The 26,604-nt window shown below is 41.8% G+C and overlaps 3 protein-coding genes across 3 annotated transcripts; 2 read left to right on the top strand and 1 right to left on the bottom strand.

The window, feature by feature from the left end:
* The first annotated feature begins 470 nt into the window (after nucleotides 1–470).
* Nucleotides 471–9,629, top strand: LOC144527667 (E3 SUMO-protein ligase CBX4-like). Its single transcript, XM_078265877.1, has 5 exons — nucleotides 471–766; nucleotides 971–1,014; nucleotides 1,585–1,650; nucleotides 4,043–4,109; nucleotides 6,872–9,629. Exons 1-5 carry the CDS (start codon nucleotides 698–700, stop codon nucleotides 8,357–8,359), a joined length of 1,734 nt encoding a protein of 577 aa, XP_078122003.1. The 5' UTR covers nucleotides 471–697; the 3' UTR covers nucleotides 8,360–9,629.
* A 6,925-nt stretch (nucleotides 9,630–16,554) lies between these two features.
* Nucleotides 16,555–19,917, top strand: cbx8b (chromobox homolog 8b). Its single transcript, XM_078265866.1, has 5 exons — nucleotides 16,555–16,752; nucleotides 16,883–16,926; nucleotides 17,153–17,218; nucleotides 17,366–17,432; nucleotides 18,480–19,917. The coding sequence occupies exons 1-5, from the start codon at nucleotides 16,684–16,686 to the stop codon at nucleotides 19,332–19,334; spliced, it is 1,101 nt and encodes a 366-aa protein (XP_078121992.1). The 5' UTR covers nucleotides 16,555–16,683; the 3' UTR covers nucleotides 19,335–19,917.
* A 1,479-nt stretch (nucleotides 19,918–21,396) lies between these two features.
* Nucleotides 21,397–26,570, bottom strand: c2h17orf67 (chromosome 2 C17orf67 homolog). The gene is made up of 6 exons (XM_078267804.1): nucleotides 26,468–26,570; nucleotides 26,347–26,368; nucleotides 25,808–26,009; nucleotides 24,661–24,762; nucleotides 23,060–23,205; nucleotides 21,397–21,721 (listed from the first exon to the last, which is right to left on the bottom strand). The coding sequence occupies exons 1-5, from the start codon at nucleotides 26,520–26,522 to the stop codon at nucleotides 23,089–23,091; spliced, it is 498 nt and encodes a 165-aa protein (XP_078123930.1). The 5' UTR covers nucleotides 26,523–26,570; the 3' UTR covers nucleotides 21,397–21,721; nucleotides 23,060–23,088.
* Nucleotides 26,571–26,604: the final 34 nt, after the last annotated feature.

The following is a 26,604-nucleotide window of genomic DNA, read 5'->3' as shown; positions in this document are numbered from 1 at the left end:
GAATTATAGTGAAAATAAGTATCCCCATTTTTGCTGGGGACCCCCTGGAACTCCGTCAAGGACCTCTGGGGGTCCGTGGACCCCACTTTGGGAACCACTGAAATAATGAATTCAAATACCAAGAAGATGCTAATTTATTGGTGTAAAGGTCAAACAACAAGCTAAATAATCAACATTAATATAATTCACTCGTGTAGACTGTAACCGGTTGTTGCTATGGTTTCCATGCTCCTCACTTATCCCCACGCCTTAATGTTTTCATAGAAACATCTGTCTTTTCCGTCTTTTCCCACAGTGTAACTATTTACATATTGTTAATATGCCACTAAAGTCGTGATTACACTTTTTCCGATCGCGCCTGAAAGCAGCAGAGGGAACAACCCCCCCCCCCCCCACCCCTCCCCCCGCCCATGTCACCTCCTCCTCGGCTGACGTCACGCCAACGGCTATTTGCATGAAGTGTTTTCTAGCTGCAGTTTCAACTCGTCTGCAGAACGAGTCTCTCCGAGGGGAAAGCGAGGGAAGAGGCGCAGTGAAAATAGGAGGAGGAGGGGGGGCTCTTGTCTTTCACATCAGAGGAGCAGCAGGAAGAAGAAAAAAAACAAAAAACGGCCTGGAAGCGAGGATAAGGTGTCGGATAGCAACCAAAAAAAAGCAGAGGGAAAAAACACAAGAGCCGCTACTCTTGTATCGGAAAATGGAGCTACCCGCCGCGGGAGAGCACGTCTTTGCGGTGGAGAGCATCGAGAAGAAGCGCAGCAGAAAGGTTTGTCACAAGAGCACTGAAGGACATTTTTTTTTAACACATATGCACATGGAAACGAGGACCATTTCTCTTTGCTTTAACCTTCACATGTTTTTTGTTTTGTTTTCATTAGCTAATTTGCAATGTGACGGTGCGATGCAGAGTGCATTTTTTTGCTGCGTAAAGTAACGTTGCGCTGATGATCCCGTTTCTCTCCATTCACAGGGGAGGTTTGAGTACTTGGTCAAGTGGCGAGGATGGTCCCCAAAGTAAGTCCGCCCCCTTTTGTTTATTTTGAAGAAAAAAAAATTACAAATAACATTTAAAAAAAAAGAAAAAAGAAAGAAGTGTGTTAATGTGTGCATCAGTGCGAGCCGTGGGCGCGCATATGGGCGGTTGCGCGTTCTTGCTTTGGGCGCTCGACGCGTCGGCCTCGATGATGGATGTGGTTTTACAATGTATGCAATCCCCAGTGTGCCAATTAAAGGAAGACATGTCTATAATTGAACCCTATGTTTAAGAAATGCCCATATATCTACAGTTGAGTGGAGGCTAGGCCATTGTATCGCCCCCCCCCCCCCACCTCCTCCACCACCACCACCACCCCGACAGCCGCGCGTAAAAGTTACTAATGATTTATTACACGTGCATCCACAGGGAGCGCAAGTGTCCCAGCATGTTGTTTACACATGTACATGTCTACAAATATCAGCTATGGGCGGATTTATAAGGCTAGGGTCGTTTTGGGAAAAAAAAATAACTTATCTATCTGTACCATTAGGCATACTTCTGTCGTCAGCCAATGTGTTCTCCCTGCTCACTTTGTGTTCTCTGAATAGATACAACACGTGGGAACCAGAGGAAAACATCCTGGACCCAAGACTGCTTGATGCTTTCCAAGACAGGTGAGTGTAGTATAAACCGACCTCACACGTGTTGATATTCACAATGTAAATCACACAATAACACAAACCGGTTTATATTCCCAGTTTCCTACATTTCCAGTTTTTCACACGTTGTCTGTTACTCATCCACCTTTTTTTTTTTAAAGTGGGAACTCTGTATGTTTGTAGTCGGGAACTATGCTGCCTGGTCACTCTATCTGGATAATCCCATGTTGATAATAAACTAGCTAGCCTACATAATGTGCAGAAACTCAGCGGCTGTGGGGGGGTTGGGGGGTTGGATTAGGATTAACACTGCTGTCATCAGAGAGTCAGGCTAGGGTTAATCTCAGGTCAGGGTTACCAGAGCAAACTGTGACACTCTGCTGCTTCTACTTTCTGTCACCTGATAGTTGTTTGAGTTTCAGCATCAGGTTATGCCTAAGTGCTCCCTGCTGTCCCACCATCTAGTCACCAGATGCACCTGTGTCATCTTCCATAGGACATGGCAACCCATTGCATTACCCAGAAACTTAATTATTTTTCATTATGCTAAATGCTAAATTTACCAAAACATAAAGCTCTGTTTTGGTTAGTAGCTAATTGTAGTAGTTAATAGTTGCTTATTTTTTTTCGGACTTTACTCGTGCACCATTATGTAAGAAGATATTGAAACCTCAGACGCCCTGCAGAAATGTTTGAAGACATGCAAAACCCTTTGCTTTGAATAATAATATATGTCTGACGTTTCTTTTTCACACAAAAAAGTTAGTTACAAATGACACAACGACTACCTACTTCTTCTCCCTCATTGAAAAATCCAAAAAACTATGACTATATGAACACTGTTCATTTCAAAAGTTAAATATATGAGACACAATATGTCTCCTACTTGACTATAAAGTTCACTGTCTTCAAGTTTACAAATGACCCTATTTTTAAATTGCATATTGCACCATCATTGGCTATTAAACCAGTTGTGTCACAACTGTGTGATGTCACAAATTCCGCTCATATGTCCACGTCTTAAACTCAGATTTAATTCATAGATAGATAGATGGACTTCATGAATCCCAAACTGGGAAATTACTGTGTAACAGCAGCAAGTTACAAAAGCATACAGACATACAGAAAATACAAGAAATAATAAATAAGTTAAGATAGCAGAACAACTACTGAAAAAATATACTTAGAGGAATGAAAACAATGTACACATATATAAAAGTGTAGAATACAAATACACAACCTAAAAGAAACATACAACAAATATATTACGGTGAACACAGAAACGTTCAGCAGTTCTTCTCGTGTCAAACTCTGCACATAGCCTACACAATTCTGCACAGTGAAGGTCCAACATCCTAGTGAAGTAACATTAAGCCAAACACATTTTTAGAGTGGCGGGGGGGGACTTTAAATTATGGTTGAATGATGGTGAACTTGCGGGGGAACTAAATAGCAGCTTAGTTGTTATAAATCAGAGGTGCATGCGCTGTCTCAATGTCTAACCGGAGCAACTTCCTCATGTTCTCTATTAGTAAAAGGACAATGTGTCCATGGTCTTCAAAGTGAAGCTAATTGCTAAATAGACTGTTGAGAGACTGACCACCAGCCAGCGCCACATGAAGGACAGTGTAACTGGATTTCTTTGATGCATGGCGTGTTAAACTGTCCCTGGCTTTTCTCCTTGCCTCCCTCACCTTTTTTGCTTGCGGCAACCTTTTTGGGCGCAGGTCACACGTTTAAAAGCAAAACCACTGACGTCACTCTGTGTCTGTTTTTGCGATTACCTCTCTCTTTCTTTTTTCTTATATATATTTTTTCTTTTTTTTTCTTTTTAAAGAGGAGAGATTTTATTGAAACTAATTTGCGCGTCTCTCCGGGGAGCCAAATCGTCTGAATTCCAGGCTGTGAAAATACACCGAGTCGTCATTGTAATTAGATGTGAGGGAGGAGGGTGGGGGAGGGGGCTGACATCACTCCTGTCTGCGGTATTGAGTTACTGCCTCGGAGAGACTCGCATGGAGACGGAGGAAAGCAAAGGAAAGTCAGAGAGGGGCTGGCCTTTATCTTCTCCTGCGGATACAGACATTACACAGGCTATTAGTGTCATTTAGGGTGGAAGAAGCCTCATTTTTAAGCCTACATTAAGTGTAATGAGGTAACAAACATAAAGAAGGGTACTGTGAAAAGGTAAATGCATAACAGTGACGGGGGGGAAAATGGATGCTCCTTTATGCATGCTGAATGAATTTCACTTTGCATCAGGAAGTGTAACTGCAACCTGTAACATGGACTCAGTGTTTCCTAATTGAGCCTGAGGAGGACACCCGTGACGTTGTGTTGCCATGCAACGGCAACTCATCTCTGCAAGATGGTTTCACTGATTGGCTGCTGTTTCCCTCTCCCACAGGGAACGCCAAGAGCAGCTGATGGGATATCGCAAGAGAGGACCCAAGCCCAAGCACCTCCTGGTTCAGGTGAGAAAATACTGACACTGAACACTAACGTCAGTAATGTTAACGATGAATCACAGCTATGCTTAAGATCCATCTTCTTGCATGATTCCCTCTCAAATCCCAGGAGGCAATATAGACAAAGTGTTGAATTTCAGATATAGGGGCAGATTTAATATTGCACTTCCATAAAGTTGGAGGCCCGTTTATACAATAATGGTCCGGTTTCAAGCAGCAAAAGGCCGAGATATCCTGACTTTTAGTCACAACACTGGGTCAAGCTCCGGAAATGCTGTATTCTCAACACACCTAGTCTGTACTGCAGGTGTTTTGTTCTAAATGTATAAACCGAATCACTGTGATGTCGCGCTAACGCTAAAAATCACTTCTGGGTAGACAAATACCGTTGAGTTGAATTGCGGAGATATGAAATGCGGAGATATGGGAAATTGGCAAACGTGTCTATTTCAGTCATTTTCAGCCGTAACTGTAACCTTTTAAAGATATATAGTTAAACACGGTGGTCTGACCTATCTGAAGTCTCTGCTGCGCTTATTTCCTGTCCTGTGTTGCTTTGCTAGTGTCTTGGATACACCGAATCTAGCGTTACAAACGGCAACATGTCACCGCCGGTCTGACTGACTGCTAGTTTGGCTGGTGCCAGTTTCTTTAGAATGTAAAGAAGGTAAATGAGCTCTCCATTAGTTAATGTGTTGACATAAATAGCATCAAACATGCATTTTAGATGAATGAGATGAGAGTATATTCAGGTCTTCCTTGTCCCCGTTTGCTCAGTACCATTAAATTATATGTACGGGACTTTTCTACCCGGAAGTTCCTGCAAAAACACATTGTGACTGGGTCTATAGCTTTTAAGTCAGAGCTGAAACAACTGTCATAACTGATGACATCGTCCGGGTTATTTTCTCCGACTTTAAAAGCTCTTCCAGAGCCACAGAAGTCATTATACAACTGTTTTCACAGTATTGCCCACCCCCATGATGAGATAACTTGATCTTCATGTGTAAAATCAGTGTAAGGACCCTATAACTTAGGTGTTGGGAGTGCTAGAATATCTATTACAAACCACAGATATTGTTATTTTTTAGGGACCAGTTCCCTGACCTAACAGTGGCAGCTAACTGCCTGTGACTCGTACATTAAGCGCATCAATCAGCGATCCAAAAGGCCAGGGGAACCCCTCAGCGGAGCCTTTTTGTTCCTCCCAGGAGGGTGTTGGTGGTAACACATGGGATAAAGTCAGTGACGGGACACAAAGCAGCCAGTGACATTCCTCATAGCTGAGGTCACAGCCACAGGAGACACTTTGAAATGGCACTGTGATGGCCAGGCCGGTGGCTGAAGGAGCTGTGGGAGGCCTGTGTGAACATGGAGCGAGGCCCCTGAAATAAACGCTGTGCCTCAGAAGAGCCCTGCACACATTCCAAGTACTGTTTCTTCAGTGCAACTCATGGGCCCCAATGAACCATGGTTATTTTGTTGGTGCCTGACACATGTGTAGATACTGTAGACACTTTAACCATCCATCAAACGCCCCACCGAGAGGGATGTGCTTTAGGGCTGCACCATATGAGGATAACGTTGTTGAATAATCGCGATAACGATATCACTTAAGATAAATAAGCAGATATTAAAGTGTACTTGGTTTAATTTAAAACAAACGAAAGGAAATCATTTCCAGCATTCTTTCATTTAGAGATGTTCGATACCGATACCAGTATCGGTATACTGCCTAAAACGCTGGTATCAGTATCGGGAAGTACTGGAGTTTATGCACCGATCCGATACCACGTAATAAAGCCCTAAAGAAAATCTACGTTTATTTATGTTCTTTTTCCGTTATAACTGAAAAGAAAGTTCCGTGGCATTCATTGTTCATGTTTCACAAAGAGGTTAACCTGAGCCAGACCGATAACAAAGATAGAAATAATATCACATCCATACAGGGATAGTAGTATACAGTTGTTAAAACATAATAAAATATATGACACACTGGTATCGGATCAGTACTCGGTATCGGCTGATACGCAAGTTCAGGTATCGGAATTGGTATCGGGAAGCAAAAAATGATATCGGACCATCTCTACTTTCATTGAACACATTGATCCTTGAACTGAATATAAAAGGCTAAGGCTAAAACAAGAATGCTGGAGTTTTCTACTGATATTTTCTTTCAACACACACTAAAAGTGTCTCTCGCGATATGTCCCAGCATGGGAGTAGTAAGAGGTTTGTGACTTCCAGGAGTATCGGCGCTCCTAACACGGTGTCTTCACCCACCCAAAGCGTCAGCATGGACCAAAACGGACGCCAGAGTCCCATTGGACTGCAGGACTGATCACAGACATTACTACAAACTGCCTCACGGTCACGTTTAAGGAATACATAAAAGTGTAACTCAACTGGGTACCAACTGTATAAATGTACATAAGAGATATTTGTATTTTCAGATGTTTGAATGTACAGCTGGTCCCCTTGATGTTGTTTTCATTTTTGTATAGTTCAGATAGAAAAAAAAATCCTTTATTGCATTATTTCCATATTTCTCCTTCTAAGCCAGTAGATATTGTGATGATGATGATAAAAAAAAATATATATATATATATATATATATATATATATATATATATATATATAGTGCAGCCCTAATGCCCTTTACTTTAAATACTTATGTACAAAACACCAGAAAATCCACAATTCTTCATGTAATGTTGAAGGAGATGTATGTTACTTTTAATAACACAAATTACCGTCTGGTTGCACAGGTTCCTTCTTTCGCCCGGAGATCCAGTATTCTGGCGGACCTTCATGAGGCGTCCCTGGACCAGGACAGCTGTCAGAAGCCCAGCCCCATCCAGATGCTCCGCCCCCAGGGCCAGCAGTACCAGCTCAACAGCAAGAAGCACCACCCGTACCAGCCGCTGTGCAGGGAGCGCGAGGCCGAGCAGCAGGCCAACGGCAAGAAGTTCTACTATCAGCTCAACAGCAAGAAGCACCACCACTACCAGCCGGACCTCAACGGCCACGAGCCCATATTCGCCAAACCCCGGGAGGTAAAAGCTCCGGAGCTGGCTAACAAGGGCTACAACCTTCCCCCGGTGCTGCAGCAAAAGTGGGTCCGGGACAAGGACTCAGGCTGCCTGACCAAAGTCAAGGATATCACCATGGAGCTGAAGAAGCTTCCGGCAGACCTCAATGGCCACAAAGAGCCAGAGACAGCCAGGCCTAAAGAGGACGCTTTAGCGCAGTCTAACGGTGTCAGCAATGGCAAGCTAAAGATCGTGAAGAACAAAAACAAGAACGGGCGGATTGTTATCGTCATGAGCAAGTACATGGAAAACGGAATGAAAGCGGCCAAGGTTAAAAACGGCGATTCTGAAACTGGCGAAAAGCCGGCACAAGGAACGGACACCAGCGCGGAGAACCACCTCGAGAAGATGAAGCTCGTCAAGAAGCTCGGCCTCATGAATGGATTTTCCAAAAACCCCAAAGACAAACCGAGGGTTCCCAGTTCTGGATTAAACGGGCACTGCCCCAAAGAAAAGGAACAGTCCCCCAAATCGGAGCCAACTGTGACGGAACAGGATAAACACGTCGGGGTCGGGGGTCAGGGGCAGCTTTCAGCCGATCGGCCTTTACAATTGACAACCGAGCCTAATCTGCTCGCCCTGCCTTTGGAGAGGGGAGTTCCCTCCCCACTGGACAAAAAAGGAAGCCAAGGTGGATTTCAAGGATTGAAGCGACACCTCTGTGACACAGACAGCGAGGAGCATGGGAGTAGTAAGAGGTTTGTGACTTCCAGGAGTATCGGCTCTCCCAACGCGGTGTCTTCACCCACCCAAAGCGTCAGCATGGACCAAAACGGACGCCAGAGTCCCATTGGACTGCAGGACTGTGGGTATGCAGACCAAGAGGAGCCGATTGACTTGAGCATTGTCAAGTCCAGGCCTAAAGCTACCCAGCCTGAAACACACCCACAGGCTCAGAGTGTAACGCAAGCGCAAACACACACACAGGATGAAACAGACACGCAAGCTCAAACAGAAACGGACGCACAGACGGAAAGTCAGCCCCGGACTGAAACACAAAAAACTACAGAGGAGGAGAACGTCACTTCTTTGTCTGTTTCCGACCAGGAAAAGAGCAAAGAGGAGACATTTCCCTCTTTCCAGCCTTTCCTTGGGAATATAGTGATCACAGACATTACTACAAACTGCCTCACGGTCACGTTTAAGGAATACATAAAAGTGTAACTCAACTGGGTACCAACTGTATAAATGTACATAAGAGATATTTGTATTTTCAGATGTTTGAATGTACAACTGGCCCCCTTGATGTTGTTTTCATTTTTGTATAGTTCAGATCTAGAAAAAAAAAAATTCCTTTATTGAGTTATTTGCATATTTCTTCTTCTAAGCTCTTTGTTGTTATTGCTGGAGCTTTTGTCACATGCAGTATCTAATTTCAGCTATTTTGAACATAGTTTAAAAAGCCAAATTAGGTCAAATAAGTGTCTACACTTTGATTAAAGATGCACTTAACTCTTGTAAATACTCAATAATTTGATTATACACTCAACTGTCTGCATCTCAGATAAGGTGAAACAAATGTAGGCTATATGGAGGAATTTTGTAAGGAAGAAAAACTGTATTGAAACATGGTAATTTACACTGTGTGTGTGTGTGTGTGTACGCGTGCGTGCGTGCGTGTGTGTGTGTGTGAACAGATGGACAGATTTAAACAAGGATGCATGCTGCTTGGACATATGCCATTAGGCGTGCTTAAACAAGCAGATAAAGTGAAATGAAGCGCCTTTCTGTCGATAAATGTGATTTTCCATTGTTAAAAAGGTAAAAAGGAAAATGGAAGATTATTAATGGTTAATGTTTGATTCATGTTCCTTTTTATTTGACCTCCATTCAAAGGTAGAGTGTGTTTTGCGTCATGCATCTCGAGATCCGATACTGAGCACAAGTCACTTCCATTAAGGCGGCAGATGTACAACTCTGTGACTCTTATTTATTGTATGTTTTGTAGCAGTGCAGTGACTAAAACTGGCTATTTTTCACTTGACTTATATCAGTCACCAATCTCTGTTAACACTGCCTGTCTAGCTGTGTAATCCAATAGATTAGTACCACCAGCTGCGTGCTCCATGATTCACTTCTTCATGTTTCCGTTCTCTGCCTCCCTGACATGTTAAAAGGCTATACACAGTTATGTATGGGATTGAATGGATTGTCTTTGTGTCATATTTTGAGTGACTTTTGCAACATCGCAGTAATTAAAAGTATGTAAAAGCACACATGCTTGTCATAATCAGATCTGTTCCCTTGTGTCATACATGCCCCCCAGTTCTTTTTTTTTTTCCAGCATTCCCTTCCAGCACTATGTGATCTGAGGTGCATTGAACTGCTCTGTGAGAACGATGATCAGATGCACTTTTGATGTTTTGTGTGCAGACTAAATAAAATGAAAGCTTCCTATGATACATTTTGCAATAATAAAATTGTTTGCAAGTGACATATATGGACTTGTGTGCATAATGTTTCTTTTTAGACGGACATAATCCTAAAACCCTCAGGCCTGGTAGGCTATCCTGTGTGTGTCCTTGGCTTTCCACGGAGAATAAAAGTTTTTAACTGGAAAGGGCGGGCGGCTGATATAATGCTCTTAAATGGCCATCCTTACCTCGGAAGTTGCTAAATCTGTACATGGCTCTATTTGTGTGTGTGTGTGTGTGTGTGTGTGTGTGTGTGTGTGTGTGTGTGTGTGTGTGTGTGTGTGTGTGTGTTGCGGGCCGTGAGGATTATTACAGAGTCTGAGTTTATTTTCAGATGGGCTGCCCGGACCATGCAGCTATTTGCCCACTGTGTGTAGCGACAGACCAGGACTGCCACATATGGAAAGCAATGTCTTTTCATTCACGTGCAATTCAATTGAGGGTTCAAACCTGAAAGCCAGTTTGAGGTTTAATTCTGGACTATAAACGCAACTGCTAGTGTGGTAAAATAAACGTTACAGCTCTGTGTTAACGGTGTTAAATATACCGTAGGCTATTTAGGCCTATAGGCTAACTCCGAGAAAAACGTCAAGATCTCGAGATGATTGGATAATAATCGTTCTTAATTGCTGTTCAATAAACCATGAAACGACCAAAATCTATCCATTGTAAGCTGGGAATGACATGGTTTTTACTAACACTTAGCCTGTGTGCCTTTTGAAGACGATTTTCGTCGTTTAAAGTGCATCATTTTGACCCGAACAGCTGGTTATGTCAGATGTTGAATAAATCCTCCTGACATGCTGAGCGAGACCCAGCGGGAGGCGGCTCGTTTCTTTAGCCTATACTTGACCTACGGGTTCAGCTTAAATGACAACGAAGGATATTCTTTCCACGGTTTCCTATTCCAGCCATTCATAGCCTATAGCCGAATGAATGAGGCACATATAGCCTGTAGTTGTTGCTGTCCCTCTGAATAAGTGGAGGGCGCTTTAAAGGAAACATGTGCAGTCAGAGGAGGTCCACAAACCTCCCGAAACATCGCTCCTGTTTGCTAGCATTTGGACGTCACATCTGCCTGTGAACGGTTGATATCTAGGCTCTCCGCCTTTTTTCGACGCTGTAGACGGGTTAAACATTTATTTTTGTCGTGTAATTTCAACGAGCGAAATGACAGAGACGGCAGCTCTCGACCATTTCCTGGGGCTGCAGCCCGCCAATAAAAGTGCTTTCTGATCGCGTTGTTTAATGTGAGCTACGACACGACAGAGAAAATGGCTGTCGGTCTCTCTCTCTCTCTCTCCCTCGTCTGCTCCATCCACTCTCTTCTTTTCCATCGCGTCTCTCTGAAACCCGCAGCTGCTGCAGCTGACAAATAATCGCAACAATGTTTCAGTTCAGCAGTAAATTCCCCGCAGGATGTAAGACATTAGTCCCCTACGTGGCCGACACGGAAATAGCATAGACCTACCTGTGTAGGCAACTCAGAACAAGTTTGTTATGTCATCCGATAAACAAAACAAGAGCTAAAAAAGTGTAGTAACACGTCTTCTGCGTGATCCACCATTTTTTCCTCTTCCTCATACCTGCCATCTCATGCTGAATGTGTGCATGCATGACTGAAATAGGCCTGAAAAAAGCTCTCTGACGGACCGATTCCAAAATCACAGATAAATTCAGGATCTTTTTTTGGTTTTTGTTTTAAAGACTGGTGCTTTTGACAGTGACATTACAGTCTGAACCAAACATGTAGCCATTCCGCAGAGTCCTCTTCAGTAGGCTATAGGCCATAGGCCTACACAGAAATAAATAAAAAAAAGTGCAGCAGTGCAGATTTGAAACATTTCTAAATCAAGTCATCAACATCCTTTATTTAATTATGGGTATTAGTCTACTCCAATGCAGTCGTTTTAACTGTCTGGGGGAACTGAACACAAAATAGCCGTTGGGCCTATAGGCTACTTGTGCTTAAGAACGACTACGTAGGCCTACATATATATATATATATATATATATGCCAAAAAAATTGCCGAACTTGTGAGCTCAACGATTTAACCCGTGAGCTATGGAACTCCTTTATTTTGGGAAAATGAATTCATTTTTGTCAAAGAAAAAAAATGAACTGAGGATCTCTGTCACAAAAAGCACCACATGGGTCCACTGTAATGATACAAAATATTCATTTCAAATTCATTAATATAGGCTGTCTGTCTATTTAATGTGTCACAATCCTTTGCCAAGGTCACTAGCCTATAACGCACTGTACTGTATGTCCTTCTACTGTCAGCCTCATTAGTAACTCTGTGAACACAGTTATAACATTTACAGTCACCAACCTGGCTGGATGGATCCAGTTATAGTGGCTAAACCCTCCAATCATCTAGCAGGGACTGATGCATGAGTGCTGACCTCAGTCCGTATGATTCAACATTTCCCGGTGTAGGTAGGCTAATTAGACATTAGACATAGATTCCATTATGTTTGTTATCCTTAACACCATACAGCCTATAGTGTCTGGTGCTTTTGGAATAGGATTTGTAGTTCCATGGAAATCTATTATTTCTTTGGCCAGGGGGATTCAGGGAAAGAAACTCCCGTTTTAAACCAACTGCAAATAATAATAATAATAATAATAATAATAATAATAATAATAATAATGTATGCTTGATTAGCTGTGTGTATGACACGAGACCCTAACTAAAACTGGCCTTCATCACATTTGCTTTTATAACCTATAAATACGTTTAGTAGGCCTACGGAACCGTATAAAGTGGGGTCCGGCAGAGACGTTTGCAAGAAAGACAAAAAGAGGAATAATGTATTGGTTGGTAATGGTAATGTAGCGGATCAAATGTTGCTCAATGAGAACTAAAAATGCTCCAATACCTCCTCTACCTTTCTCTTTCCATATGACATGGCCGGGCTTTCCCAGCGTCTTGCCCGGATACAAGCCAGCCAATGGTGTTTAAACGGCGGCAGCGCTGCTGCAGTGCAGGCGCGCCGAGACCAATCGCATCCAGAGTCTGAGGTGCGCCCATCTTCCCTCTCTTTCTCTATGCTGAGTGTTTGTTTGTGCGCTGAAAAATACGACAGGGAAGAGACAAGTGCAAATCATAAATACATCCTAAAATCATATAGCTAATAATTAGACAAACGACACAACTTCACTGAGAATTAAAGCTTCCAAAAATGCATCGGCGTCTGCTCTGCTTCCCGTCAAAAGATTCCGATATAGCATTTTGCCACCACGTTACAATTTCATATTAAATCATTATAAAACGCGGGGAGTCTTCTAAAAAAAAAAAAAAAAAAATCAAATGTTTGAGGGGGCTTTAGCTGGATGTACTCTCCCTCTCTGCCTCATGGCTGCAGCTGATTGAGGGAAAGAGTGCGGCTTTATTTGGCTAATAGTTATTGCGCACGCATGAAAGAAATGAACAAAGCCTGTGAGTGGAGACACTGTGAATATGATTTAGGCTATCTCTGTTAGGCCGTCGCTTTGCTCTCTGCAAACGAATGGATTTGGTGTTGTAATTAGTTTGGAGTGATACCTTTTGCAGAAACAAAATGAACAGTTTCAATATTGGCGCCACCGTTCGCGTCTAAATGGAGACAATTCAATTCACCGTGGCCGTGTGTAGTTTAAAGACACACTCCCTCAATCGTTTGCACCTAACGAACTTATAACAACAACTATTCTCTTATGACAAGTGAATTTGACAAGAGTGTCGATAATATCAATGGCCCTTATTTGATTCCACAGTGTGGATTGTCATGGTCTTTAAATAGAGCTTTCTGTCTTCCTCTCTGCGCTCTTTTTTATGACAACAATAAAGGCGTATATGCTATTTATTAGGTGTGGGCCTGTGAGATCTATCTGAGTCTCATTATTCCGTCGGTCAATGCCGTTTGTTCTTGTCTTGGAATCACGTAAAAGCCGTTCATTCATTGCCAGCATCTTACTTGCATCTGGCTGCGCACTGGCTTTACCATTCCATTAAGAGGAGCCTTTTCATTGGTTCTCTTGAAATGCATGTTAACATATTTTATTAGGTTATATCTAAATGGAAGCTGTTTGATTGAGGGGCTTCACTGTCAGGCTACTTGTGTGAATGACTGTCTAACAATGATGTTGCAATTTGTAATTCAGAAATGAACCAGGCCTATTCTTCCACACGGCAGAGGGAGAGAGAGAGAGAGGGGGGGGGGGATACATCCTATTTAAATAGACATTCACATTTTGGACTTTTAATATTTAATGAGATTTCTTATGCATTCTTTTAAAATCGACGATACACGGATTCGGCTTCGCAGGAGTCTCTTGCATAACTTGCATGTACATGTTTTTACATTTTTTTTCGCAGTGCATATGTTATTTATAGGCTGTCTAAGTCGTCATTGGGACATGAGCGTCAGATCTTTTAACCCAATCTGACTGTCGCTGTGGTCCGTACAGGAAGGGGAGGCTCGTTTGATTTAAAGTGTCCCTCTGTGGTTAATCCAATCTGTTCTCGTGATCAGTCCTTCCGAGAAGTGAGGCTGGGAAAGTTCATTAATATTCAGTCCAGAGGACTGAATATTAATGGTCAGTATTTAGGCCATGTAACCCTAGCAGTGATTCGGGCTGCATGAAGAAGTCGCGTTGTTAGACTTTGTTATTTGTTTATCCATTTTTGCCCTCAGTTATATCTTCTGTTTATTTCATTGCTTGGTTCATAAATGAATAATAAATAACTAGGCCTACTTTTCACTCACCTCAGACAATTAAACTAATATATAGCCTAGGCTATATATATAGGCAGTTGTAAATACTTTCCTTAGCCTATGGCCATACTGATTATTTGATTGTTCTGTTGAGCCATAACTTTCCTATTTTACAAAACTGATAGTTCTGTTGCCTAGCTGATCGAATTATTATTGTTATTATTCGCCTTTATTATTATGCTTAATATAAATTATTTTGTTAATGTATTATTATATTGCCTATGTATATTATAGGCTATTATTATTTTTTCTTAGCATAAAAATAGGCTGTACAGTATCGGCCTGTGGATTGTAGACTGAGCAGAACAGTGATCTGATTCATGACATTAATTGCCACGTCATTGTCACTCAGTTGTTTTTTTGTTTTGTTTTCTGTTTTAATATACCATTATGGAAATGGCTATGCTATATGGTTTTTTCTTTTTCTTTTGTTAAGTCAAAGTTTTAGATTTTCACTATCATTGTATTTTTCCTTTCTCTGGTGTTTTCTTATTGCGATGGCTGGTGCAATGGAAACATATGGCCTGCAGATTATTTCTGCATTTTGCAGATCATTTTGCTTGAGTAATGTCATAGGCTGCGCAAAAGAAAAAGAAAAACACACCGACATAATAAAAGGCTTTTAATGAAGAATAACAGAAGCAGACCGCAACCTGGGTGTTATTGTGTTAGCCTATAGGCCTATTGAAAAGACGAATGAGAAAGTGACAGAGAATGAGGTGACAGGTAACGATGGCCGGACCTTTATCATAATAAATAAGCCTATGAAAAGCTTTCCTGGCTGACAGTTCGGCCGATATTAGGCCTAACATGCGTCGGATGATATTTTCTTGCTTTAGGGTCATGACATCAAGCTTCGTTTCCATAACATTTTATAAATCAAAGACCCTAAATCCCACGGACTGTCATTTTACCCGCTTAAAGACTTTTTTATTTTATTTTTATTTTTTTTATTGGTTTATTTGATAGGGACCATGCATATTTATGAACATTGTTGTACAAAAACACCATGTAAATATGCCAGAATTAGTAAAAATAACTACTTTTCATCTGCAGGTCTAGGCAGGTAACATAGGACTAACACAGAGACAGCCAGCAGTCATACAGCACTCATTCACTATATATTAAAAAGGAACACATAATGGACCACTTAACCCAGGCCTACCTCTCTGTTTTAACATAGATGGCAGCTCTTTAATTTAAAGGCCCTGAACACACCATACAGGTGTTTGGAGTGTAGCCTATCTGGTTGATTAGACCTCTTCCCAGACTTTGTGACTATGGTTAGACTGATTGACTGACATCTTCCTGAGTCTCCTGTTAGTTTTGTTCCGCCTGATTGTAGCCTACAGGAACAATTACAGCGTTATCATTCTTATTGGTAAAAAAAAAAAAAGATTTGTGACCTAATAAGTTGCCATCAAAGGTCCGGCCCACTTAACCTGAGCAGAGGTCTAATCAGCCACAATAACTGAAATCACCGAGGCTTTATATGTAGCCTAATGCAACATGCGAAGATATTTTAAACTGCAAAGCGCCATAACATACGCAACAAATTTGAGACATATGCCTTCAACGTTAAGCTAAAAAGAGTGTTATGAATATGAAAACAAACCGACAATAATTTTGCCTGACAAGATAGAACAGTGCGTTGATCCTCTGTGCTTGGCCTGAGACAGCAAGGACAAACAAAATGAATGCGGGCTGGCGATACACGAGTTTCCACAGACTATCACAGCTTGTGTGCTTATGGACAAATACAGTAGGCATATAATAACGTATGCCAAGCGAGTTTAGGCCTACTGCATTTTGCTGATAGATGCATCGCTGGAAAGACTATGAGGAACGTCCCTTATACGCTATGTTTCGCGCTGTTGCATAAATCAAACGGCATTGTTATTTCCTGGTTTCTCTATTTGCTTGACGACACTGTCGCGTGCATATAACTAGACTACTTTTGTTAACCACGTGCATTTTTGAATATCTCACATAACTTGTGCGAAATGATTCACTCGCCGCGCGGGGAAAAAAGCCACCATTTCCCCCCCTGAAAGAATTCACACAGGCGCACGCTCCTCCCCTCACTTAGCAACCCGAGCACGTAGCAACGGCTGGACCAATGGGCGTTCTTCTAGAGGTTCCACCGACTGTGGTTCCTTAGCAACGGGGTAAAAAAAATTGCACTGACGTCCATTCTATTATGGTCTGTCGGGAATTCAGAGTGACTGCCTGGCTGGGACTGGAGAAAAAATATCTGCTCTGCTAGCGTTAGCGTCCACTAAGCTAACTGTAGGTAGCACTGGAGTAAACATGGAGCTGTCTGCCGTCGGGGAGAGGGTGTTCGCTGCCGAGTCTATCATCAAACGGAGGATAAGGAAGGTAGGCACGAGATGTAACGTGCCCCTTTTCTCCCAGAGCGTTGACTATAATGCACCAACACCGCACTATAATACTACTGTTGCCCTGCAAGCTAATGAAGTCATTTCTGTTTGTTTCTGATGGCATGTAGGGTCGGATTGAATACCTTGTGAAATGGAAAGGCTGGTCTCCCAAGTAAGTCCTGCAACATTGTGTCTCTTGTATGTTTTCAACCCACGGCCGTGGTGTCTGGACTGTCTCGGCTGTGGCTGTTGTTAGCTCGCCAAAGCTAGCGAGACAGCCCCGGATTATAGCACGATGGAGAATTTAGCTCGCAGGCTAGCGCTATGGCCATCCCCACAGTGTGTGTGTCAGCGCTCTCTTCCTCAGTTTAATATAACGCCAGTGTTTTAATTCACAGATACAGCACCTGGGAACCAGAGGAGAATATTTTGGACTCCCGCCTGTTTGTCGCTTTTGAGCAGAGGTAAGGTTAAGATGTCTGGGCTGGCCTTCATGGGCAGAGCCAGTGAATGTTAACATGTCCAATATATGTGTATATATATGGTGTCCTCGGTGCACTTGCGCTCCCGTGACACTCAAAATGTGCGTGCGTCACTATGTTTTCCCACAGGGAGCGTGAAAGGGAGCTCTATGGACCCAAAAAGAGAGGACCAAAACCCAAGACATTTCTGCTTAAGGTAAATTTAGCAGCGTTGTTACGTGAATTCTTCTTTTTTTATGAATTGCATGCTCATCCCCAATAGCAAGACAGTGTATCACCTCGATTTCTCATGTTTTCATAAACAGTGTCTGTGTATTTTGGTTTCCCAACCGTTTCCTTAAAGCTCTTGTGAATTCATTTCGGCCTCATTGTATTTCACCTGAATGCGAAAGGCTCTTTAATGATGCTAATTATGCATACCAGCGTGTGTATTAGCTAATGGGCGACTGTTGCCATAAATACTAAAGGATATATACCTAAGTCATTCCTGTTTACAAGCGTCAGTGAAAGCGTCTTGATCAAGGTGGGCCTACGCCTACTTAATGTTTTTTTTTTTTTGCGTGAATCCGTTTGTATTACTATATCCTTCATTAAATTCAAATGCATAAATGTTACTGTCCTACGTGAGTGAAATCGTAGAGTAAAACATATGCCTGATGCAGTCAGCAAGAGGTTCCAGCCTTTCAGGACAATGAACCGTGAAAATTGCTTAATGACCGACAGTTTATCTTGAACCAAATACCAGAATCTCCGTTGACAGGAGTGTTGTTAAAAATGGGGTAGTGGAATTTCCCTAATAAATACTGAGGCCCGACAGGAACCATTTGCTGTTGTAGTTGTTGATGCAGTAGCCTAATGGTACATGTTTAAAACTCCATGCTCATTTTTCACCTTATAAAATGTTGGATACATTTAAGTGTGTAAGCTGAGCCCAGTGTCAGGCATGGGCAGTAAATTAAAAACTCAACAGGCCTTTTTAAGAGAAGACATGTTACAGTAGGAAGAGCACAGGTGTGAATAATAAAATGGCTAGATTCCATGTAGGTGCTTAGATTTCAGGGTCCTGGCATGCTGCCTCACTGTCACGCTGGCATGGCTGTCCTACTGACAAGTCAAAATAACTGCTGTGAGAAGGCCCTGTTAGTTTGACTAAGAAATAATAAAAAATGAATGAATTACTATTTTTTTTTTTGGATCATTTTGAATAAATATCTTCCTCTTATTTTCTTACCTTTTGTAATAGGCTCAGGTTAAAGCCAAATCCTATGAGTTCAGGGGTGATGCAGTCCAAGGGATGCACATCACCTACCCAACCCCCGAGCCTGTTGTCACCCCCAGGGCCAGAGAGGGCCTTAGAGCCGTTGTTCCCACCATCTTCCCACCCAGTACTGTAAACCGTGGAGAAAGCGTACGTGTCCGACCGCCAGAGCTGAGCACCCGTGAGTACCAGCATATCGGTCCAGACGGACTCCTGCACGTACCCAAAAAAAGAGGCCCGAAGCCTAAGCCCCGCTTCAAGGACAGCAGCTGCAGCCATGTGGTCTCTGAACCCCACAAGAGGAGAGCAGAGGAGCAGGTGAGCCACAGCCATCACAAACTGGCTAAGCTCCAGGGGGGGCAAGAGACGAGGCTGATCAAAGTGTCCCACAGACATGCAGAGAGCCACGGTCACAAATACCACCAGCACCACCACCACCACCACCATCATCATCATCACCTCACACACAACCGGGGAATCTCCAGCGGAAGCTCCTACAAGCAGCTGTACTCGGAGCGCAACCTGCATCCACACAGAACAGACCCGGACACACACAGGACTAAGGACAGCTCCACCTACCTGGCACCTGTGCACTTCAAGCACCAGTCCAAAATGAGCCAGGGCTTGAGTCGCCCTGCTGAGCTTCCACAGATGGAAAAGCCTTACTTCTTGGACAGGCCGTCCCCGACCAGGCTCAACGTCGACTTGGATGAAGTGGCGTGGAGGCCCTCCATCGGCAACGTGGAAAAGGTCTTAGTGACGGACGTGACCACAAACTTCCTGACCGTCACCATCAAGGAAAGCAGCACTTCGAAAGGCTTCTTCAAGGACAAAAGATGATTGCTTGACTTGATTTCTTTTATGCCACGCTTTGTTTTCTCTGACAGAATCATTCTGAAGCTTATAGGGCATAGTGTGATTATTAAGCAAAGCCAGGTTTTTTTTTTTTTGTATGTAATGTATAAAAGCAAATTACATAATGTGCATACTGTATGTGTATATATATATTATAAAGTCAGACATCTGTTTTAATGTATTGACCAAATCAAATGAAGTCTATTTGACATCTTGCATTGGTTAACATGAAGGAGTTGCCTACTTTTCTGTACAGAGCTTGTGAATTTAACTATTTTGCAATTGTTACTAACTAGAATGTATTTTTTATTATTATTATTATTATTTTCACTCTCATATCTTCCAGCCTGAGCTCATGCTAGCACATTGTGGGAAGTGAGGCTTAGATATTAAATTCAGTCTGTGGATTGGATATCTCTCTATAATTTGAACTGATTAGACTGACTATACCCTGTTCATTTCAATAGGGTTGATATTTGAGAAAAAAAAATGTACTCAAGCACTTTGAATTCAAAATGTATTAAGAAATAATCCGTTTGTGTTGTATTCAAAGACCGAGTCTGTCTCGGATTTTATGTCTCTAACATTTCTAATTGTAAGTTAATACATTCAAAACACAAAAAAACTCCTTGAGTTTTCCCAAGGCGTGTGTGTATATAACTACGTATTTCCATTAACATGGTATATTTTACATGTTCATAGAAAACGTTCATAAAGCTTTAATGTAAGAAGATAATTACACAGAGTTGGTGTCCATTTGCTTTTTAGACGCTTTCCAATAAATCCTTTTGCCTTTTCTCATTCTGTTGTGTTTTCTTCTCAGTTGTTATTACGTTTTAAATCGTCTTTGAAGGCAACGCCCAAACCCATACAATTAATGAAATAAAAGCTTTTATCAACACATGTTACGAAAGTAGGCCTTGAGGCCACCAACCTAGACGTTCAGGTTATTATTTCAATAGCCTCTAGGGGAAATCTATGAAAGAAAAATGCGTCATTTTCAATTCCTGCAAGCTCAATAAAGGCCTCAGGCCCGGATCAAAACACGGAACCTTAGAACGCTAATAGGCTACATGTGTCCTGCCTGCAGCGGGCCTACATGCATTTCTGCTCAAAGTTAGGATGAAGTTCTTCCTTCTATATACACGGAGTCTGTAAGTAGAGACTTAACTGTAAATATTTAATTCTACATCTCAAGTCTGCTTTTCAAAGGCCACTTCAAGTTCATTTAAATAAATATGAGCAAAAATGAGGCTATTCATTCTCATATTTCTCAACTGCTTTATTCTGGTCTTTTTATTATTATTATCATTATTATTATTATTATTATTATTATTCCAATTTCTATTGTATTTATATAATTTCAGTAGCCTATACAAGCGACAATTTTCTGTATTTGTTTGTTTATTTCTAGGGACAATATATTAGGCTACATGGAACCAATGCCGCAGCATTTATAGCAGTTTGCAGATGGGCTTTTAAAATAGTTACATATTTCAGAGTAGGCTAGGCTATTTTCTTCCGCCGGCCTATTTCTCCTGAGTGTGCAGCCTGACGGATCTACTTTTTGCTGCTCTTTGCACACGCGACACACGCCCTGTTTATCCATGACACACATTAGGTCCCGTGTATGGGTGTCATAAGCTTCGGTACAGCGTATACCCTTATGCACAGGACTAGGCTAAATATTTACCCCTAAACAAAGGCCGTCTTTTTTGTTCAGAAATGATATAACCTAAACGAAATTATTATTATTATTTTTTTCCTACTGTGCCTAAATCCTTTTAGTGGCATAGCCATAACTGATCCTGACATCTTCTAACTAACCTAAGAGTCACAGACGTGGTAAAAACAATTATATTTAAAAGATTAAAAAAATGTTGTCGCTGCCAATCAGTCACTTAAACACACAAACACAGGAATATAGGGTCCAGGGTGAAAAAAAACCAAACAAATGACCCTTGAACGCATTACCGTCATACGCTCCACATTTAGATCATCTGATGTGTTAAGTCCAAGAAAGAAAGAACAAGAAAGAACACAACCATGGATGCATGCACTTTGATTTATTTTTGATATAGTAGGCTACTCACTATTAAAACATGTCACTCTGTGATGGTGCGTGGTACAACAATTCGGGGTGGTGTATATAAACTACTGAAAACAGCAAACTACACAGCTGTAACAGACTACAGTAAGATTATATGAACGGCCATTTATTCTTTACATGGTCATGTTTCAGGAGAGAGAGAGAGAGAGAGAGAGAGAGAGAGAGAGAGAGAGAGAGAGAGAGAGAGAGAGAGAGAGAGTCCATCTTTTTATTCTTCAAGAGTTTTCATTGTTGAGTCTGTGTTGTCACCTCTGGTCCTTTACTGGGAAGAGAAGAGAAGGCAAAGAATAGTTTAAAAATTGTAAAATGCTCAGGTGAAGTCAAACATTGTGTGTGAATCATACAGCAGCAGATTTTAGCACAGGCGTAATTTATGGAGGGGTATTTAATATTCCCCCACACACACACACACACACACACACACACACACACAATAATCGAAGTGTGTGTGTGGCTGGACTTATGAAGTCAAAGAGTTTAAATGCTGTGGCCAGTTTTAAGATGTGCATAATTCCTAAAATAAATAAATAAAAAACTTTTGAATCTGCAGAACGTTTTGAACAATACAGCAGATTCATTTATTATTAATAATAATAATAATAATAATATTTACATGAATAAAGACATTTGTATGCAGAAAAGGCACAAATTGTTGCAAAAAATAAAGAATTCAGAATGCAGGAAATGATCAGCATTTGATGCTCAAAATGTCATTGAAACAAACGTTTTTGCCAGATAGGTCGAGATTTAACCCCCCCCACTCTGGTCTTTTCCTCTTTCTATATATGAAAACAGAAAGCTTAGAAATGTGAGACACATGTTGATTTGTTTTTGGTGGCGAGCTGATGTGGCTCTAGTCCAAACAATAGCCCAACAACAGTGAACTACTGTTTACTTGAAACCAGTTTGACGTGTAAAGAGTCTAAACAAGATAACTGACTGTGTTTAAAGTATTACAGTACGTGATGTGAGCCTGACTTGGCAACTGTTTTACAACATTCTGAGGTTTCCTGCATGTGCAAAACAGTCGCGATGAAATCAGAAAAAAACAGGAAGAGATAGAACATGACAGCAGTGACAAATGACCAACATAGAAACAAGTGATTCAGTATGCAAATGAGGATAAGGCAATGGAGCGATTGAGTTGTAGATGATGGCTTTGAATTGCTTGTTTGTTCTTTTGAAACGTGAAAAAGGCCACATTAGTGCTGAATGGATCATTCCAAATGTGTGTGGGAAAATGATTATATCCAGGGTCCAAAAATGAACTTTTTCATCCACCAGCCAAATGGCTAGTGAATGTCTGACCAATTTTTTTTTTTTACCAGCCACTTAATTGATTACCATTGTTGTTGTTTTTTTGGGCTGGTGAGTGAAGTTAATCTACCAGCCATTTGCATTTATGGTGCTCATTTTGAGCCCTGATTATATCCTATGTGTCTCGTTAGTCAAATCTGAGTTCAATGAAAACGGACGATTATGTTGCTGTGTGTGTGTGTGTGTGTGTGTGTGTGTGTGTGTGTGTGTGTGTGTGTGTGTGCATTGCGTTGCTGCATGCACACAGAATGCATTTGGGGTTTTGAAGTGAAGGTATAGAGACCTGGTGGGGACCTCCTTTCATCACCATGATCAGACGGGGTGTCCGTAGTTCCTGTCACAGCGAGGGTAGCAGTGGGGGTTTAGCCAGTGCTCCAGGTTGGTCTCCTGGGCCCTCTGATCAAGAACCTGCATGTGGAGCAGATGCTCCTGCATTGGAGGGAGGGGGGGGCAGAAGAAAATGAAAATTGAAAGAAACAAGAAAGCTGATAACTGTAGGACTGGAAAAGATAAGTTACACAACAAAAAAAATAGGCTTGACAAGATTTGGAAAATTTGGAGCGTTTTGTTCAATTTCCTGGAAAAGAACAATATGGATGTGGATGGTTGGAGTGATAACCAGCTGGACTGAGAAGTGTTTTTTTTTTTTTTCACAAATAAGATAACATACTCCTAATACCTGTAGTGTGCCTGTATCTGTATCTGTCTCTGTACTATATGGTGTTGAGATAAACAACTGCTGTATGTGTAAGTATACGCCTATGGATGTACAGATTTATGACTGTGGGTACTACAGCTACATTTGATCTTTGGTCTCATTTCTGTTTTATGCTATGTGCCTTGTTGTACTGTATTTATCTGTCAAATGTACAAAAACTCTATAAATACATGTTAAAAAAAAACATGTTTTGCGCCCCCACATTTGCACAAATAAAACCAAATGTTTGAGTTTTGCATTAGACCACAACAGCACTATACACAGCACCTGACAGCACAGAGTGAGATTACAGAGATGAGTAGAGCTTAAACAGAGGGAAACCTGCCTGAACTCGTACAATGATGAATTCAAAGCATAACAATGCACAAACACATGGAGAGAGAGATGACTTTATAGATAATGCTGCTTCAGTGAGATTACAAGTACAGGGACAAAAGGCTGAAGATCTTTCATTAGCTGATTCAGACATATTTGTGATATATCTATTCAAAAACTGTTTTTTTGAATAGATATATTAAGTTTTGGGGTGAATATTTTCTATAGCAAGTCAACAAGGCTCTATTTTGTCAGATAGGAAGTAATGACTAGATGACATCATTATTGTAAATTACCTAATAACCCTGAATGTGCTCAGACAGAATTCCCTATTATTCCACAATGATGATGTCATATACAGTAATGTACTGGTGATTGATTTCAAATTAGAATTTAAATTATAGATTATGCAGTTACTTTCCTCCACAAAATCTTTTTTTTGATTTGTTCATTCATTCATTAATTAATAGTATTCTGTTTTTGGTTTTTTAAATTGTCTTTTGGATTTGTGTTTTGTGGTGCTGCTCCCCTCTTTGTTGACCGGATTTTGATTCTTGCATGTATTAAGCAAATTCATGAAGAATACGTTTATAAAATATTATGTTTCTACAAATAAACTGATGAAGTGTGTAAATATATATCTTGTGCAAACCACACTCCCAATGCAGTAACACTTTATTTTAAAGCTTAAGTCCGTATAATGCTGTACAGCTGCATTACAGTATGTTAGAATGTGTTGTTTATATAGTGCTCATAAGGAAGGTTAAAAGTAGAACTCAGCATGGTCAATAATGAAGTGGATCTCCGTCTTGTATGTTGAATCTGTGCTCTTTGCTCTGAGTGAACCGTACCCTCATTGGCTCATCGGGGTGGCCGGCCTTCATTGGCCGTTCCTGCCTCTTGCTGCGGAGCAGCTGCTTTGCGAAAGCTCTCCTTGATGATAGGGTTGGCATCTGAGGAAGAGGGAGACATGAGAGCTTGACGGCAAAGAGATCAAATGTTTACTTTTATGTCGTGTGATACACACATCCAATTCTTCTACTGGCGCTGGGAAAGAAAAGATTCAATAAAGTTGATATAGATTGACATAGATATGTGTGTGTGTGTGTGTGTGTGTGTGTGTGTGTGTGTCAGGGGCATAGCACTGTAGAAAGGTATTTTCTATGGGCCCGCATCCAAAGCTAGTCATTCTAGCATCTTTTTGGGCCCTCCTCACATGAGGGCCCTGGGTACTCAGTCCCCTTCCCCCCCACTCTTCCGCCCCTGTTGTGTGTGTGTGTGTGTGTGTGTGTGTGTGTGTGTGTGTGTGTGTGTGTGTGTGTGTGTGTGTGTGTGTGTGTGTGTGTGTGTGAGACAAACATGTTAATTAGTGAGCTTTAGAGGTGTGGTTAGAAGTAGTTTTGAATTTTGTTGAGAGTCATGTGTGTGTGTGTGTGTGTGTGTGTGTGTGTGTGCGCGTGTGTGCGTGTGTGCGCGTGTGTGTGTGTGTGTGTGAGACAAACATGTTAATTAGTGAGCTTTAGAGGTGTGGTTAGAAGTAGTTTTGAATTTTGTTGAGAGTCGTGTGTGTGTGTGTGTGTGTGTGTGTGTGTGTGTGTGTGTGTGTGTGTGTGTGTGTGTGTGTGTGTGTGTATGTTTGTGTTGGTTCGCAGTTTCCAGAGAGACTCTGGAGTTAAGACTGCTCTGAGTTCAACCTCCGCCTGAGTTGTTAACGTAACAGCTGTTTGCTTCGTGGCTTGGTATACTGGCTAATCAGGATAACATTCCTCTCACTGGAAGCTGTGTTCAGACTCATGAATAAACCTCTCACCACTATCTGCTGCTGGTGAGCTGTGGCTGACCTGATCTGTTTAGCTAGTCCATGTGAGGCTGCTCATTCCCCCCAACGCCCAAGCCCCAAGGGAGCTGTAGAGACACACACACACACACACACACACACACACACACACACACACACACACACACACACACACACACACACACCCTGGCCTCTCTAACCCAGGCGTGTATATTGGGAGGCAGAAGGTAACAAAGTGCCCATTCATCCTCCTCAGTCCCCGGAGAGCCAGGCAGCACGTGACCCCAGCAGGCAGCTCGGCTGGCTCTCTCTCCCTCTCCTGCCAGAGGAAGCTGGATCAACCCAGCTCTATCAACACAAGGCCAGAGCTGCTGCTGCTGCTGCTGCTGCTGCTGCTGCTGCCTGGGCCCCTCACAGCGACGTGGCAAAAAAAACAACTCACATTCTCTAGCCATCTCATTAGGGAAGATTTGATTTTCAGAAGAAAAAAAAAAAAAAAATCAGTAATTGTGAAAGTTTTGTGCAATTTCACTCTGTGTTCAAAAAAAGAATGCATACTGAAATGAAATCAATTGTACATGGAAATGCACTTGTGCAAAAAAAAAAAAAATTCCCTTTCTTGATACAGCCTCTAAATGTATGTGTCATGCGACAAAAGAAGGATGCACTAAATTCACGCAAGACTTTCCCTAATGAGATCATCATTATTCTGTCACATTATTCACTTTACTCAACTGACCTGGAATCCACCCAACTCACTGCTGCAAGAGATAATGGTATTTTTTGGATTCAAATGTAACCCCATAACTCATTGTGAGAGGCTCCTGCTCTCCTCGGGTAAATCCCTGAGAGTTTCCTACCTGTGTAGATGGTCAGCAGGACCAGGCACAGCAAAAACACCACCAGCTTCTTCATCTTCTTCACCTTTTTCCTGCCTGAGCCTTCTCTGCTCTGAGGTCCCGACCAGAGGGGGGGTGGGGGTGTTATCATCCACCTC

The sequence above is a fragment of the Sander vitreus genome, chromosome 2, assembly GCF_031162955.1.
Source record: "Sander vitreus isolate 19-12246 chromosome 2, sanVit1, whole genome shotgun sequence".
Classification (NCBI taxonomy): domain Eukaryota; kingdom Metazoa; phylum Chordata; class Actinopteri; order Perciformes; family Percidae; genus Sander; species Sander vitreus.
Note: the sequence above shows the minus strand (reverse complement) of the source record. Positions and strands in the feature narration are given on the sequence as shown.